The sequence below is a fragment of the Protopterus annectens genome, chromosome 10.part0 (genome assembly GCF_019279795.1).
Source record: "Protopterus annectens isolate FY-2018-M chromosome 10.part0, PAN1.0, whole genome shotgun sequence".
NCBI classification, from domain to species: domain Eukaryota; kingdom Metazoa; phylum Chordata; order Ceratodontiformes; family Protopteridae; genus Protopterus; species Protopterus annectens.
Window position 1 is genome coordinate 153,843,266 of NC_056744.1, and position 17,818 is coordinate 153,861,083.

Genomic DNA, 17,818 nt, shown 5'->3' on the forward strand with positions numbered 1-17,818 from the left:
TCAAAAAATGGCTGGATGCACTGGGAGGCTTCATTTAGATCTGGAAGGAGCAAGCTTTACCGATCATGTTAAATCTAGCTAGATGCTCTCCTGGATAAAAAAAAACAGTTTGTTTGGTACACTGCCCCAGAGTTATGAAGAAAATGGAAGAAAAGGCAAAAACAGACAGATAGTTAAAGATTTCTTTGCAGTTCAAACCCCAGGATTTAGTAGGAATGCCTGCTGCAAATTGGTCCTTCATAAGACGAATAGACGCTCCAGAGGCAGAAACCAATCCAGAGGAGGTGCTACAGAGGACGACAGTGGCAGCAACAACAACAGGCAGAGGACTCAACACCTGCCGCAGCCACAGTGACTTAATCCTAAACCCGCCTACCAGGAACAAATAGCAGCTCCCTCTAGGCGGGAAAACTAACTTATTTTCAAACTGGCACCACATAACAAAGGACAAGTGGATTTACGAACCATAGATCAGGTTACGGTTCACTTCCACACTTTTTTACCAGACAAAATGTAGGAAATCTACCTCCAAATCAAAAGACAGAGGCTCTACAACAGGATAATGGAGTTAGCACACAGAGAGCCGGGAGAGGAAAGGGGTTCTACCCAGACTATTCCTAGTTCCAAGAAAAAAAAGTTGGAGACCAATTCTAGACCTGTCCCCCTGAATACTTACATCATTGTAATGCTGACCCTACAGCAACTTCTTCCCATGCTGGGCAAGGGTGTTGGCTAGTAACTCTAGATCTCAAGGGGGCCACCTAGCACGTCCCAGTCGACCAATCTGCAGAAGATACCTAGATCTTGCAGGATCAGAGCACTATCAATTCTCAGCATTGCCCCTTGGCTTTATCTACTGCCCCAGAGTATTCACAATGCCTGGCATATCAGTAATTAATTGCAGACTACAGGAACGAATTTTTTATTCAAACCTGGACGATTGCTTGATGATACAAGGGAGACAACAAAAGCTGACAACAGATTAACAGGGAGGGTTTCTTGCTTCAAGCACTGGATACTGTCACATTACAAAGTCAAGAGTCAAGAGATACCATCCCAGACGACTTTCCTGGGAGCGGAATTGGACACAGTAAGACAAATGGCATTCCTAACTACAGAATAACAAAAAGAACTCCTCTTTACTTCTTGGCACTAAAAAAGAACTGAAGTTAACAGCAAGAAAGTGCTGCGCAGGCCTTGGTCATGCATCATGCATATGCTGGTGTGGTGCCAGACTACATGTAATGAGAAAAAAACTACAGGTAAAGAATTTAGAGAATTTACACAGACACAGCCTACAAACACAAATCCCACTAATACCATGCTTAAAACAGGTTCCCTATGGTGCTCCAGGTGGCCCCATGCCGGCAGGCCTGCCCTGCGCCTGCCTCAAGCCAGACCATCACAACAGATGCTTCAACAGAACAGAGATGGACCATTATGCTGGATGCTGTGGACAAATGGATTGGACGCAGTGATTGTCAAACCAGCACCAACTACACAAAAACAGGACCAAATGCTTTCAGACCATTTCTCCAAGGAGGACTTGGATGGATAAGGACACAACACCACACAGTCATGGTACACATCAACAAACAGGGAGGGACTCACTCTACCCCCTATGCAGAATGATGAGCTGTGGGAGGGCACCATCAGCTACAATCCATCACAGATCCAGTGCATTGTGCTGGTGAAAAAACTCTAGCAGATATGTTAAGAGCAGGACCACATCGGGCACCCACGAATGGCAGCTGTGTCTTTAAACCAGGCAATCCACCTGCCTGTACCTTTCAGAACCCACAAAACAGTATCAATTCTCAATCACCAGCTCAAAAATTCTGCAGCAGGAACAGCTACTTACTCCAGTAAAAAAAAAGGAAAGATCAATCCTTCCCAGCAACCAAGGGCCTGCACAGCATTATGCATTCCCACCTCTTTCCCCACAACAATAAAAGTACTACTTAAAATCAAGGAGGAACGCTTCTGTTCCTTCCATGGAAAGCCAATTCCCAAGAAACATAAGACCTCATTCTCTCAAGACATGCCTGTCTCGAACAAGCCTTCTACCTCTGAGGCCTTACCTGCATCATTATTGATAACTTCACTTAACCTCCGTGCATACATTTGCCAAGCATTATAATTTACCTCTATATTCCAGATCCCAGCAGCTGCTTGCCACTGCTGTTCTGTAAGGATCCTAAACACACCATAATAGCACGAGGCCTTCTAGTAGAAGGATTAATGCTATTCTAAGAAAAGGTTTTGTCACATGAGTTGCATAAGGAAAGATGACATAGTGTATAAAAATGCCTATAGCGCTGGCAGATGGCCAACTACTCATTCAGTACCTGTCCTACTCCCCTCTCTGGTACTCCTAGGTGTTTACCTATCTAATACAGCTTTGGGGGGCCTGTTTTTCATGGTGTTTACTCATTCAGTTGGGCTTGGAATCCTTTATTTTGTGTTTACCTCTCCATTAAACCACCATTGCCAGCTTGGGAATTGAACTTTGTAAAGCAGAAAAATTGACACTTCATAGGCTTCGAAGAAAATGTTCTTCATGTTTCACTGTTGCAGTCATTACATTTGGGTTATCTGCCTGCAGGTAGCCCTCAGCTGGCCTGAATATCAAAGTCTTGGGTCCTACATCGGATGGTGTCTCTTCTTCCATGACGTCAGGTAGTCAGGGGTATAAAACATGCAGCCGACGCCATTGCATCAATCTTTCTTGTCGCACAGTGTCCGAAGCAGAAGCAGTTCGCAAGTAACATAGTCAGGGGTATAAAACATGCAGCCGATGCCATTGCATCAGTCTTTCTTGTCGCGCAGTGCCCGAAGCAAAAGCAGTTCGCAAGTGACTGTCGGCCGACTCCTGAAATGTTCATTTTCGAGTTTCAGAACCGAAGTCTTCAAAAAAGCTAAGTACCCCGTTGGGGATCCTTTTTCTTCCTCTAAACCAATGTCAGTAAAAGTTAACAATTGTATTACCTGTGGAAAGCAAATACCTCATAAAGATTTTCATTCGTACTGCATTCTTTGCTTAGGCCCAGACCACGACATCCCTCGCTGTCTGTTTTGTGCCTTATTCAATCCTCAAACTACTTGTCGTCGATCCATTTTTGCAGCAAACTATTTCGGTACTCTGTTTAATTATCCAGAAATGGCTTCGGTAAGCCATTCAACTACCGACTTTCTGAAAAAAACGTAAAGATAAAGACAGAGACAGACAGCATAGGTCCAAAGCTGCTGACGATGCTTCCGTTAAGCTAGTCGCCAGTTTGCCGGTACTCAGTGAGGCGCTTTCGCAAACCCTGATACCCGCTACTTCAGATTTGCATGCCTCTACTGAGACCCAGTCGGAGTCCAGAATGCCGCAAGATGCTTCTTCAACTATGGAACCTGCGGATGTCTCTACCTTGCATGGGTCCAGAGCCACTGTGCAGGCACCGGCTTCTGAGGGTGTATTCAGGCCTACGGACTTGCATTTCAAACCAACGCCATCTTCTTCAAGGCCTAAAACTCAACCTATGCCTAGAAAACTGACGTCCAAACCGCATGGTCAGGCCCATATGCCTAAAAAACAAATGATGAGTGGCTGAGGACCTTATTACTTTAATTAGGGGAAGCCAGCCTTCTCCCTCTAAGAGACCTAGTAGTGATTTTCCTTCTTATTCTTTTGATCAGGATTCTGAAAATTCTGTTTCTTCTGATTACCAGGATTTGCCCTTATCTACCTATGAGGATTCTGATGCTGAGGACTCCATCCATTCCCTCTGATTCCCCTCCAGATTTTTCTTTTGGTGAAACCTTGCACACTGTTAGGGAGCATTTCCACTGGGAAGGCCAGGATTACTCTGACTCCAAAAGAGGCTTAGGGAATTCTTACTCCTACCTCAACACAGGCCTTTAGCTATCCCTCCTGTCCTAGACATTGTAGATGATGCCTTCTTGGAATCTAGCCTGACACCAGACACTTTACCTCCAGCTCCCAGGAAACCTGACTGGTATTACAGAGTACCTGACTCTCACAAGTTCCTTTTCAAGAGTCCTACTGCGGACCCAGAGACCATTTCTTAGGGACCTAAAGGCATTAAGGCTACTACTGCCAGAAACCCTACCCCCTCTGATAGAGATTCCAGGGCCTTGGACAGATGGGGTAAGAAGGTATACACTTCTGCTACTTTGGCCATTAGGGCCTTAAACTGCCAGTTTCATATGTTAAAGTATCAGCAACATATTATGGGACTACTTAAACAGAAAATGATGTTGATTTCTGATTCTGCTGAAAATAAAGAATTACAGGATTTAAAGCATTCTGATGAACAAGTTGGTAAACCTACTTTGCAATGTGGTTTTGACTCTTTAGAAGCATCTTGCAGGGCTGCTGTCACTGGGTCTGTTCTTAGAAGGCATGCTTGGCTTAAGGAGCAAAATTTGCCAGATCATGTTAAAGCTAAATTACTGGATGCTCCCATAAACTAAGATCACCTGTTTGGCAACAAAGCAGAAGAAGTGCTTAAAAAATGGACGAAAAAGCTAAATCTATGCAAACTGTTAAAGGATTTCCTGCAAGTACAACCTCCCAGATTCAGTAGGCATTGGCCTTCTAAGAATTGGTCCTTTCCTGTCTACCAGGCCTTCTCAGTCCAAACCCAGGAACAGCAGACCACTTAGGCTCTAGTCTCAAGGTACTCACAGGCCTAAGCCGTGGGGGGCTTCCACTTCCAAAGCGGGAAGTAGTAAGACACCCCCCTATGGAAAACTGTCACAATGACTTAACCTTAATCCTTCCCAGCCCTGCTCAACTGCATGCTACCTTAGGGGAATCGCACTGCATGCAAAAAACTGGGAACTCATTACCCAGGACAAATGGGTTTTAAATATAGTTTCCCAAGGATACAGATTCCACTTCCACACTTTACCAACCCCAAACGGTTGGCCAGACCTAGCCCCAAATCAGTGTGCAGAGGCTTAACAGCAGGTTCTCTCTCTCTCTCCTAAGTATCAGGACTATTCAACCTGTCCCAGCAGAAGAAAGGGAACAAGGTTTTTACTCTACTATTCCTGGTACCCAGAAAAGACAGCTCCTGTCATCCTATCATGGACCTCACTATTCTAAACAGCTTTTTGGTAATTCCAAAATTCAAAATGCTAACACTTACATCAGCTGCTTCCTATGCTAGGCAAAGATGCCTGGTTGGCAACCTTAGACTTAAAGGAAGCTTACCTGCACATTCCAATAAGGGAATCTTGCAGGAAATACCTAACACTTCAGAGTAGGCTACATCAGTTCTCTTCACTTCCCTTTGGCTTATCTACTGCGCCCAGTGTATTAGCTAGCTCCAGTCATTGCATTTTGCAGGCAAAGAAATATTCAGATATATCCATACCTGGGTGATTGTCTAATTCAGGCAGAAAGTCAGGACATGCTACTAAATCATTTGGCATTTGTAAAGAAACTTCTAACCTCACTGGGGTACACCACAAACGAAAAGGAATCTCATCTAGTACCCTGCCAACAAATTGTATTCCTGGGAGCAAGCTTGAACACAACTTCCCAGATGGCTTACCTCACGCCAGAGGAACAAGTTTATTTGACAGCCTACTTCAAACTACTGGCCACAAAGACGCAGCTATCTGCAAGGAAAATCCTGCAAGCCCTGGGGTTCATGGCCTCTTGCATTCTACTAATTCCATATGCAAGACTGCATGTGAGGAAACTACAGTGGTATCTAAAAAGCCTATGGTGTCAACATTCACAGGACCTGGAATCCCTGATTCCCATCATTCCTTGTATAAAGACAGAGTTCCTTTGATGGGAAGAGGCCTGCTACGACAACAAGGGACTGCCATTCATTCTACCCCCTGCCACCAAAACCATAACAGACTCATCAGACTGTGCATGGGGGGCTCACTTGGCAAGGCAGTGCATTCAGGGCAAATGGAACCAGAGTCAGATGCACCTGCATATCAATCAAAAAGAAATGTTATCTGTACAGAATTCACTGACAGCCTTCAAGGACCACATTCTTCCAGGACAATTATTGGTAAAGACCGACAACACCAATGTTATGTGGTACATAAACAAGCAGGGGGGGAACCCACTCGTATCCTCTCTGCAGACTAGCCATGGCTCTGTGGAATACAGCCTTGAGCTACCAAGTACACCTACAAGCTCAATTCCTGCAGATGACCTAAGCAGAAATCTCATGGATCCACACGAGTGGAAACTGGAACCAAAGATATTCAATATTTTGAGAAACAAATGGGGGAACCCAGCGATGGACCTGTTTGCCTCCCCTCAGAACTACCAGTTGGAAAAATTCTGCAGAAGGACTCCCCACAGCCAACCTTGGAAAGTGGATGCCTTGTCCTTCACCTGGGAAAGCCTCTCAGTGTATGCTTTTCCCCCTCTGCATCTCCTCCCGAAAGTTCTGCTAAAGATCAAGCAAGACAAACCAAGGACAATACTGATTGCACCAGACTGGCCATGCCAACACTAGTACCCCCTCTTGCACAGTATCTCACTGCTGGACCCATGGCACCTGCCTCAGACCCCTTCCCTGCTGTCCCACCAGGAGGGCCAGATTCTGCACCCCCAGCTTCAAACCCTGAACTTTGCAGCCTGGCTAATTCACTGAGCTCTCCAATAGCATCACTCAGTAAGCAGGTGCTAGATGTCATTCTGGATGCCAGGCCTAGTACTAGAAAATCCTATGCTGAAAAGTGGAAACGATGCTGTTCCTGGAGCCAGAGCAAGGGATGGGTACAGCAGTGCTCAGCTTACCGCATATTCTTCAATACTTAACAGATATGCTCCACAAGGGCCTTTCTTTCAAATCAATTACAATTCATGCCTCATCCATTTCAGCACATTATAATACTGAGCCACCCCTGCTGAAACAATTCCTCAGAGAGGCCAAAAATTTAAGACCACCCAGGAGAACTCCTACTCCAGCCTAGGACCTTAACTTTGTATTGGAAAAGCTCACTCTACCTCCTTTTGAGCCAGCTGCAACTGCAGAGTTGAAATTCCTGTCTTGGAAAACTGCTTTCCTTCTAGCCATCACTTCAGCAAGAAGAGTGTCTGAACTTCAGGCCCTTATGGCAGTGGAGCCCTTCATCATCTTCCGTGCAGGCAGGGTGTCCCTCAGGACCAATCCTTCCTTTATGCCAAAGGTTGTATCCAGTGTGGCCCTTAATCAGTCTATTCATTTGCCTACCTTTTTTTCCAAATCCACAGAACAAAGGAGAACGAATACTGCATTCTTTGGACGTGCACAGACAACTAAGATTTTATTTGGACAGGACTAAGCCTCTCAGAAAAACTGAAGAGCTGCTAGTTGCCTTTGTTGCAGGGGCGGAGGGGAAGGCAATTTCAAAGCAAACCATTTCTAACTGGATAGGCCATTGCATTCTTTTCTGCTATAAGCAACATGGAAAACCTGCCCCTCAGGGGATAAGGTCACATTCCACCAGGGCTGCATCTACCTCTACAGCCTTTCTCAGAGGTGTTCCTACCAGGGACATCCTTGAAGCTGCTACCTGGAGCTCTGTACATACCTTCACCAAGCATTACCACTTGCCTATGTTTTCTAGATCCAGAGCTGGTTTTGCCACTGCAGTATTGCAGGGCTTAATAGCTGGTCCTAATGCTGTCTAACTTCCTCCTCCCTGCCTTAGGAATCTACCCAAATGTAATGACTGCAACAGTGAAACATGAAGAACATAGTTCAGATGTACTGTTGCAGTCATTACATTTAGGATAATCTGCTGGCAGGTTGCCCTCAGTCGGCCTGATTAACAAAGTCTTGGGTCCTGTGTCGGTTGCTGTCCCTTCTTCCATGACTTCAAGTCGTCAGGGGTATAAAACATGCAGTGCCTGAAGCAGTTTGCAAGTGGCGGCTGGCCAACTCCTGAAAGTTTTGTGTTCGAGTTTCAGAACCGAAGTCTTCAACTAAAAAGCTAAGTACCCCGTTGGGGAAACTTTTTCTTGCTCCTTACCGATGTCAGTAAAAGTTAATAATTGTATTACTTGTGGGAAGCAAATACCTCATAAGGATTTTCACTTGTACTATATTCCTTGCCTAGGCCCTGACCACGACGTACCTGGCTGTCGGTTCTGTGCTTTATTTAATCAACGCACTATCCATCGTCTGTATATTTTTGCTTCTAAATATTTTGGATCTCGATTTAATTATCCAGAAATGTCGTCTGTTAGCAATCCAGCTACGGGAATACCTAAAAAACGCAAAGAAAAAGACAGAGACATGCCATTGAGGTCCAAAACTGTCGACAACGCTTCTCCTAAGCCAGTCGCCAGTTCACCAGTACACAGTGTGGCGCTTTCTCAGCCCCTGATACCTGCTACTTCTGATTCACAGGCCTCTACTGAGACCCATTCGGAGTCCAGTATGTCGCGAGATCCTTCAATTATGGAACCCACGGATGTCTCTATCTTGGATGGGTCCGGAGCCGCTGGGCAGGCACCGGCTTCTGAGGGTGTATTTAGGCCTACAGGTATGTATATTAAAACCAACACCATCTTCAATATTAAAGCCAAAATCTCGATCTGTCTAAAAAAACCGATGCGTAGGCCACATGTGCAGGCTCCTATGACTAAAAAACAAATGATCAAAATGGCTGAAGATGGCTGAAGATTTAATTACTCTAATCAGGGGTAGCCAACCCCCACCTTCAAAGAGGCCTAGGCCTGAACTTGACTATGAATCTTCTGAACAGGGTTCTATTTCTTCAGAGTCTTCTAATGAACAGGATTTGTCTATACCTACATGTTCATAGTGTTTCACTGTTGCAGTCATTACACTAGGGTTATCCTGCTGGCAGGCTACCCACAGTCTGCCTGAATTCCAAAGTCTAGGTCCAGCGTCAGTTGCTGTCTCCTCCTCCCTGACGTCAGTGCGCCAGGAGTATAAAAGATGCAGCCGACACCGTTTTCTTCAGTCTTTCTTGCCGCTCGGTGCCCGAAGCAAAAGCAGTTTGCAAGTGCCTTTCGTGTTTGAATTTCAGATCCGAAGTCTTCATTAAAAGCTAAGTAACCCGTTGGGGAAACTTTTTTCTTCCCCCAGTCCGATGTCAGAAAAAGTTAATTGTATTTCTTGTTGGAAGCAAATACCTCTTAAGGACTTCCATTTTTACTGTATTCCTTGCCTAGGCCCTGATCACGATGTTGCTAATTGTCGGTTTTGTGCTAGATTTAACCAACGCACTATTAAGAGTCTACGATTTTGCATTTCACTATTTTGGTAGAAGATTTAATTACAAGATGTCGTCGGATAGCCATCCGACTACCGCAATTCAAAAGAAACGCAAAGAAAAGGAAAAGGACAGGCATCTGACGTCCAAAATTGACAACGAGGCTTCTTCTAAGCCAGTCGCCAGTTCTCAGTGAGGCTCTTTCGCAGCTCCTGACACCCGCTACTTTAGAGCCGCAGGCCGCTTCCAACTCCCACGTGGAGCCAACTAGGCCACTGGAAACTCAAGGTATTGGAACCTCGGAAACGATTCCCTCAGATGGGTCCGGAGCCGCTGAGCAGGCATCAGCTTCTGAGGGTGTTTTCAGGCCTACATGATTATATGTTAAAACGACTTCAGCTTCAAAGGCAAAGACTAAAGCATCTCTAAAGACAAAGAAAGAAGTACAACAGCCTCTTGGACAGGCCTCCATGCCTAAAAACAGATGCTCAAAATGGCTGAAGACCCAATTACTTTGATCAGGGGTTCCCATCCCCCTCCTGATAAGAGGCCTACGCAAGAGACAGAATATAAATCTTCAGATCAGGTTTCATTTTCTTCTGATTCCTCTTCTGATAAGGAATACTCTTTTCCTCCCTATGAGGATTCTGGTGCTGAAGAATCTATCCCTTCAGACTCTCCTCCTGAGGATTATTCTTTTGTGGAAACTCTGCATACCATGAGGGAGCATTTCCACTGGGAGAGCCAAGATTATTCAGAATCTAAGAAAAGGCGCAGAGACTTCCTTTTACTATCTCAGCACAGGCCCCTTGCTATTCCACCTGTGTTAGACATTGTAGATGATGTATTTTCAGAGTCCAGTCTGACTCTTTACCTCCAGCTCCTGTTAAGCCAGACAGATACTACAGGGTTCATGATTCACATAAATTTCTTTTTAAGAACCCTGCTGCTGACCCAGAAACTATCTCTCAGGGTCCCAAAGGGGTCAAGGCTTCCACTGCAAAAAACCCTACCCCCTCTGACAGGGATTCTAGGGCACTGGACAGATAGGGAAAAAAGATTTACACTTTTGCTACCTTGGCTATAAGAGCTTTAACCAAAAAAAATCATTGGGCAGAGGCACAAAAGCAAGTGTCATTCCTCATGGACGTGAGGGCCATTCAGCAAGTACCACAGCAAGAGCAGGGACAAGGATTTTACTCGACTGTTCTTGGTACCCAGAAAGGACAAAGCCTGGAGACCAATACTGGACCTATCTATTCTAAACACATATCTGGATATTCCAAGATTCAAAATGTTGGCTCTGCAGCAGCTTCTGCCCATGCTGGGCAAGAAAGCTTGGCTTGTGACTTTAGACCTAAAAGAGGCATACCTGCATGTCCCAATCAGACAATCATGCAGAAGATACCTCAGATTCATAGCTGGCTCAATGCACTACCAATTCTCTGCACTGCCCTTTGGCTTATCTACTGCGCCCAGGGTCTTCACAAAATGCCTGGCTGCAGTAATTGCATTTTGCAGACAAAGAGGAATACAAATATATCCTTACTTGGATGACTGCCTTACGCAAGCAGAGAACAAGGACAATTATACTACAGCATCTGGCATTTGTAAAAAGATTACTAAACAGTGTAAGAAACTTCTCTGTGTGGAAGATTTTCAGTCCATATATTTCTAGTTAATCACTGTATATTAATCAGGTCAGACAATAGTAGTAGAAGTAGTGAACGTAAACTCGTCAAGTCAAAAAGTAATAATAGAAAATATATACTTCTACAGCATTACTAAGTATTCGAAAGTAATCCAAGCAAGGCAGGCAGTCTGTTTCCAGTCGAAAATCCTTTATTTAGTAATGCTGTAGAATTATATATTTTCTATTATTACTTTTTGACTTGAGTTTACGCTCACTACTTCTACTACTGTTGTCTGATCTGATTAATATATAGTGATTAACTAAAAATATATGGACTGAAAATCTTCCACACACACAAGTTTCTTACACTGTTTTGTTTTTAGACCCACTACACTTTAGTGGGTTGTTTTAAGACTACGGGGATACCACGGAGATTACTTGTTTTTAAAAAGATTGCTAACCTGCCTAGGGTACACAATAAACGAAAAGAAATCAAAACTAGTACCCTCTCAAGAGATAATATTCCTGGGTGCAAGATTAAATACAACTGCCCAGATGGCTTATCTCACGCCAGACAAACAAAGGCAACTGACTACTTATTTCAAAATGTTGGCAACAAAGACCCAGTTATCTGCAAGAAACATTCTGCAGGCTTTGGGCTTCATGGCATCCTGCATTCTGCATAATTCCATATGCAAGACTGCGTATGAGGAAACTTTAATGGTATCTAAAAAGTGTTTGGACTCAACATTGCCACAGCCTGGAAACAATAATTAGCCTCATTCCTGCCTGCAACAGGAGTTTCGATGGTGGGCAGAGGCCTGTCACCACAACAAGGGGCAGCCTTTCGCTTTACCCACAACCAGGTAGATATTAACAACAGATGCATCAGATTATGCCTGGGGGGCCCACATGGCAGGAAGATGTATTCAGGGCACATGGTCCGCAAGCCAAATGCATCTACATATCAACCAAAAACAGATACTAGATGTTCAGAATGCCCTGACAGCCTTCACGGATCTACTTCATCTGGGACATCTACTGATAAAGATGGACAATACTACAGTCATGTGGTACATAAACAAGCAGGGAGACACTCATTCCTACTCCCTATGCAGACTAGCCATGAATATGTGGGACACAGCATTGACTTGCCAAGTACATCTGCAGGCACAATTCCTGCCAGGAAAGATAAATACTCTGGCAGATGAACTAAGCAGAAACCTCATGGATCCCCACGAGTGGAAATTGGATCCACAAGTCTTCAGCATGATAAAAAGGAATTGGGGATGCCCGGACATAGATCTATTTGCCTCCCCTCACAACTGCCAACTGCAGAGATTCTGCACAAGGACTTATCACAAGCAAGCATGGAAAGTAGATGCCTTGTCATTCAGCTGGAACAACCTTACAGTATATGCCTTTCCTCCACTGCCTCTCCTCCCCAAGGTACTCCTAAAAGTCAGATAAGAGAAGCCAAAAATGATTCTGATTGCCACAGACTGGCCCCGCCAGCACTGGTACCCAATCCTAAGGAACTTGTCTCAATACCCAGCCTGGACATTACCTCAAATTCCTCACTTACTGTCTCAACACAACAATCAGATCTTGCACAGCCAACTCAAGACCTTAAATCTGGCAGCATTGGCGGATAATGTAGTCATTCAAAACAACCTCTCTCTAAAGCAGTGATGGATGTTATTTTGGAGGTCAGGAGGCCTAGTACCAGAAAATCTTATGCTAAAAAATGGAAGAGATTCTGTGCTTGGAACCAGGCTCAAGGGATTGACACGACTGTACCAAATATTCCTCAGATTTTGCAATATTTAACTGAGATACTGGACAAAGGCCTATCCTTTTCATCAATTAAGATTCATGCCTCTGCCATTTCAGCTCATTACAATACAGAGCCACCTATTTTTTTCTCATCCTTTGTTAAGGTAGTACCTCAGAGGAGCCAAAAACGTAAGGCCTCCAAGGAGATCACCAATACCTGCATGGGACCTCAATTATGTCTTGGAAAAACTCACCCTGCCTCCTTTTGAGCCAGCCACTACAGCTGATATAAAATTGTTATCATGGAAAACAGCTCTGCTACTAGCAATAACCTCTGTAAGACGAGTTTCAGAGCTACAGGCACTCATGGTTGTGGAACCTTTTATAATTTTCCATCCAGATGGGGTTTCTCTGAGGGCAAACCCGAGATGTATGCCTAAGGTAGTGTCCAGTGTGGCCCTTAACCAAACACTTAATTTGCCTACCTTTTACCCAAACCCACAGAATAAGTGTGAGAGGCTTCTGCATTCTTTGGACATACACAGACAGCTGCACTTACTTGGGCAGAACCAAAGCTTTCAGAAAGACTGAGCAATTACTAGTGGCATATGCTGCAGGATCACAAGGAAAGGCTATCTCCAAGCAGACTATTTCAAAGTGGATAGGCCACTGCATTCGTTTCTGCTGTTCACAACATGGCAAATCAGTGCCTAAGGGCATTAGGCGACATTCAACCAGAGCAGCAGCCACTTCAGCAGCCTTCCTCAGAGGAGTACCAACCAAAGACATTTTAGAGGCTGCAACCTGGAGTTCAGTGCACACTTTTACAAAGGAGTGTCACTTACCACTCTACACTAAATACAGGGCAGGCTTTGCCATTGCAGTTCTACAGGGCCTCATAGCTGCTCCTAGTCCTATTTAGCTCCAGCCTCCCAACCTTAGCTTTGGGATTCAACCCAATTGTAATGACTGCAACAGTGAAACACGATGAACATAGTGCAGTTGTGTACTTACCATAAATATAGATGGTCGAGTGTATTCACTGTTGCAGTTCCGGTTACCCTCCCACCATCCCCCTTATCTTTACTGGAACATATCTGTGCTTCTGTATTCTGTACAACCTATGTGGTGTATTTGCTTGTAGATGAAGGAAAATTTTACCTTGGTGCATGCATGCTTTATTGACATATTTTTAGCCTACCCTTTTGGGGGCACCTGACCTCTGGGGCTAGAAAAACTGAAGAAAATGGCGTCTGCTGCATCTTTTATACCCCTGGTGCACTGACGTCAGGGAGGAGGTGACAGCAACCGACGCCGGACCTAGACTTTGGAATTCAGGCCACCTGCGGGTAGCCTGCCAGCAGGATAACCCAATTGTAATGACTGCAACAGTGAATACACTCGAACATCTACATTTATGGTAAGTACACAACTGTACTTTATGAGGACTCTGATGCAGAGGATTCCATTCCTTTTGCTTCTCCCCCTGAGGATTTTTCTTTTGGGGAAACTTTATATACCTTAAGGGAACATTTCCACTGGGAAAGTCAGGATTTTTCTGAATCCAAAAAGAGGCTTAGGGATTTTCTTCTTCCTCAACATAGACCTTTGGCTATACACCTCCTGTACTAGACATTGATGTTGTATTTTCAGAATCCAGTATGGCCCCTGATTCTCTGCCTCCGGCCCCTTGTAAGCCAGACAGATACTATAGGGTTCCGGATTCCCACAAATTCCTTTTCAAAAATCTTGTTGCGGACCCTGAAACCATTTCTCAGGGGCCCAAGGGCGTTAAGGCTTCTTCTGTTAAAAATCCTACCCCTTCTGATAGAGACTCCAGGGCGCTGGATAGATGGGGAAAAAAGGTTTATACTTCTGCAACCTTGGCAATAAGCGCTTTAAACTGTCAATTTCATATGCTAAAATAGCAGCATATCATGGGACTGCTTAAACAGAAAATGATGTCGATTTCTGACTGTGTGGAAAATAAAGATTTACAGGATTTATTGCATTTAGCTGAACAAGTTGGAAAACATACTTTGCAATGTGGTTTTGATTCTTTGGAGGCCTCTTGCAGAGCTGCTGTTACTGAGTCTGTGCTTAGAAGGCATGCTTGGCTTAAGGATCAGTCTCTGCCTGGTCATGTTAAAGCAAAAATGGTGGATGCTCCTTTGCAGCAGGACAGTCTGTTTGACAATAAGGTTGAAGAAGTCCTAAAAACTATGGAAGATAAAGCTAAATCTATGCAGACTGCGAAAGATTTCTTACAAGTACAACCTCCAAGATTTAGTAGGCACTGGCCTGCTAAGAACTGGTCCTTTCCAGTTCCTTCCAGAGCCACTCAAGCCAGACCCAAACATGCCAAAAGCACCAAGTTTCAGTCCCAAGGGACTTTCAGAACTAAGTAATGGGGTGCCTCCTCTTCCAAATCTGGAAGCAACAAGGCACCACCCTATGGTAAACGGTCTCAATAACTTTCCTTTAGAATTACCAAGCACTTACCTTTTAGCCGCCCCTTTGGGGGGGAAACTGGCACTTCATGCAAAAAACTGGCAACTTATAACCCAGGACAAATGGGTTTTAAATAGTGTCCCAGGGATACAGATTTCATTTGCACACATTGCCAACTCCAAGCGGATGGCCAGACCTGCCCCCAAATCAGTGGGCAGAGGCTCAGAAACAAGTACTTTCCCTCCTAAACATGGGAGCTATTCAGCTAGTACCAGAAGGGGAAAAGGGAGAAGGTTTCTATTCCAGACTTTTCCTGGTACCCAGAAAAGACAAATCATGGCATCCAATTCTGGGCTTGTCTACTCTAAACACTTTCCTGGACATTCCAAAATTCAAGATGCTGACTATTCACCAGATGTTCATCGTGCATACAGCTGCAGTCATAACAGATGGGTTCTCCTGCCGTCAGGCGGGTCCTCGGTCGGCCGAATTCCAAAGTCTAGGTCCGGCGTCTGTTGTCGCTTTCTTTCCTGACGTCAGTGCGACAGGGGTATATAAGACACAGCCGACGCCATTTTCTTCTATCTTTTTTGCCGCGCGGTGCCAGAAGCAGAAGCAATTCGCAAGTGCCGGTCGGCCAGCTCCTGAAATTACGAAAATTTGGAAACCGAAGTCTTCTTAAAGCTAAGTACCCCGTTGGGGAAACTTTTCTTGCCTCAGACCGATGTCAGACAAAGTTAACAATTGTATTTCTTGTGGGAAGCAAATACCGTATAAGGATTTCCATTCCCTCTGTATACCTTGTTTAGGCCCAGACCACGACGTCTTGGGCTGTCGCTTTTGTGCTACTTTCAATAAACGCACTGTTAAGCGTCGGGCGGAGTTCGCCCAGCACTTTTGGTAAAGCTTTTGATTATAAAATGCCGTCGGAGACTCCGACTACCGTTTTGTCCAAAAAACGCAAGGACAAAGACCGACACGCGAGGTCCGCGGCCTCCGACACCACGCCAAAACCGGCTACACGTGGTCAGGTTCTCAGCGAGGCGCCTACGCAGCCCCTGACTACCGACGACACTTCTCTGGCAGTGTCTTCTGTAACCGAGACCGCAGGTACCTCGGCCCATACCCTGACTACAGCTACCGAAGCCACTGTGAGTGTTGAGCCTCTTAATGTGGACAGGTCCACTTCCACCCATGGTGTCTTAAGACCCTCATCTTCCTTTTCCATTAAGGCCTTTACTAAATCCAAATCAGCCATGCATCCCAAGAGGCCTGTTGCACAGGGCCCATCTCCAGGCCCCATGCCTAAAAAGCAGATGCTCAATGGCTGAGGATTTAATTACTCTTATCAGGGTTCCCAACCCCCTCCGGACAAGAGACCCAGAGTGGAGGAAGATTTTCCCTCTTTTGACCAGGGCTCCATTATTTCAGAACATTCTGATGAAGAGGAGCACTCGTACTCTCCCTTTGAAGATTCTGATGCAGAGCAGTCCATTCCTTCTGTATCTCCCCCACAGGATTTTTCTTTCGGGGAAACCTTGCATACCTTGAGGGAACACTTCCATTGGGAAGGCCAAGATTTTTCAGATTCCAAGAAAAGACTTAGGGAGACCTCTGGCGATCCCTCCTGTCCTGGACATACTTGATGATGTTTACTCGGAGGCTTGCCTTAATCCAGATTCCCTGCCTCCTGCCCCAGTCAAGCATGATAGGTACTACAGAGTTCCTAACTCACACCAATTTCTTTACAAAAGCCATAATGCTGACCCTGAAACCATTTCTCAAGGCCCCAAGGGAATGAAGGCCTCTACTGCTAAGAACACATTACCTTCCGAAAGAGAGTCTAGATCCTTAGAAAGGTGAGGAAAAAAGGTATATACCTCGGCCACCCTTGCCATGAGGGCCTTAAATTGTCAGTTCCATATGCTTAAATATCAGCAGTTTCTGTTATCACAATTAAGGAATAAAATGTCGCAACCTGAACAACAAGATTTGAAGGAGTTACAGGATATGATGCATGGTGCAGAACAAGTGGGTAAACACACATTACAATGCGGCTATGATGCTCTAGAGGCCTCAAGTAGAGCTGCTGTTACAGGATCAGTCATTCGTAGACATGCCTTGCTTAGGGAACAAACCTTGCCTGATCATGTTAAAGCTAAACTTCTAGATGCTCCTTTACAAAAGGATGTATTATTTGGTACTAATGCTGAGGAGATACTACGGAAAATGGAAGAAAAAGCTAAATCTATGCAAACTGTCAAAGCCTTTCTACAGGTACAACCACCACGTTTTAGCAGAAATTGGCCTTCAAAAAACTGGTCCTTTCCAGCCACGGACAAGCCCCAAAGAGGTAGATACGGGTGCTCAAGGGGCAGAGGACAATCTCAAGGATCATATAGAGGCAGACAATGGCAAACTCCAGCGCCAAGAGGTGGCGAAGACAGTGCACAACAATACAGGAAACAAACCCAATGACTTTCCCCTTTGCATGCCAAGCAAGTCTCAGCTGGCAGCACCCTTGGGAGGAAAACTGACATTATTTTCAAAAAAATGGCTTATTATCACAACAGACAAATGGATCCTGGACATTATAAACAGAGGCTACAGATTTCATTTTCACACACTTCCAAAAATGAGAGGCATGCCGAACCTGCCACACAATCAAAGGGCAGAGGCTCAAATACAAATTTCAAAGCTCATGGACATGAAAGCTATTCAAGAGGTACCTACTCACGAACA

General features: G+C 44.9%; 1 protein-coding gene across 1 annotated transcript in view; it reads left to right on the top strand.

The window, feature by feature from the left end:
- Positions 1–17,818, top strand: part of PRKAR1A (protein kinase cAMP-dependent type I regulatory subunit alpha) — a 1,144,729-nt gene that overhangs the window by 847,297 nt on the left and 279,614 nt on the right. Inside the window, exon 11 of the mRNA XM_044085123.1 lies at positions 11,800–11,839. Coding sequence (XP_043941058.1) covers positions 11,800–11,839 — 40 coding nt within the window. The remainder of the gene's footprint in view (positions 1–11,799; positions 11,840–17,818) is intronic.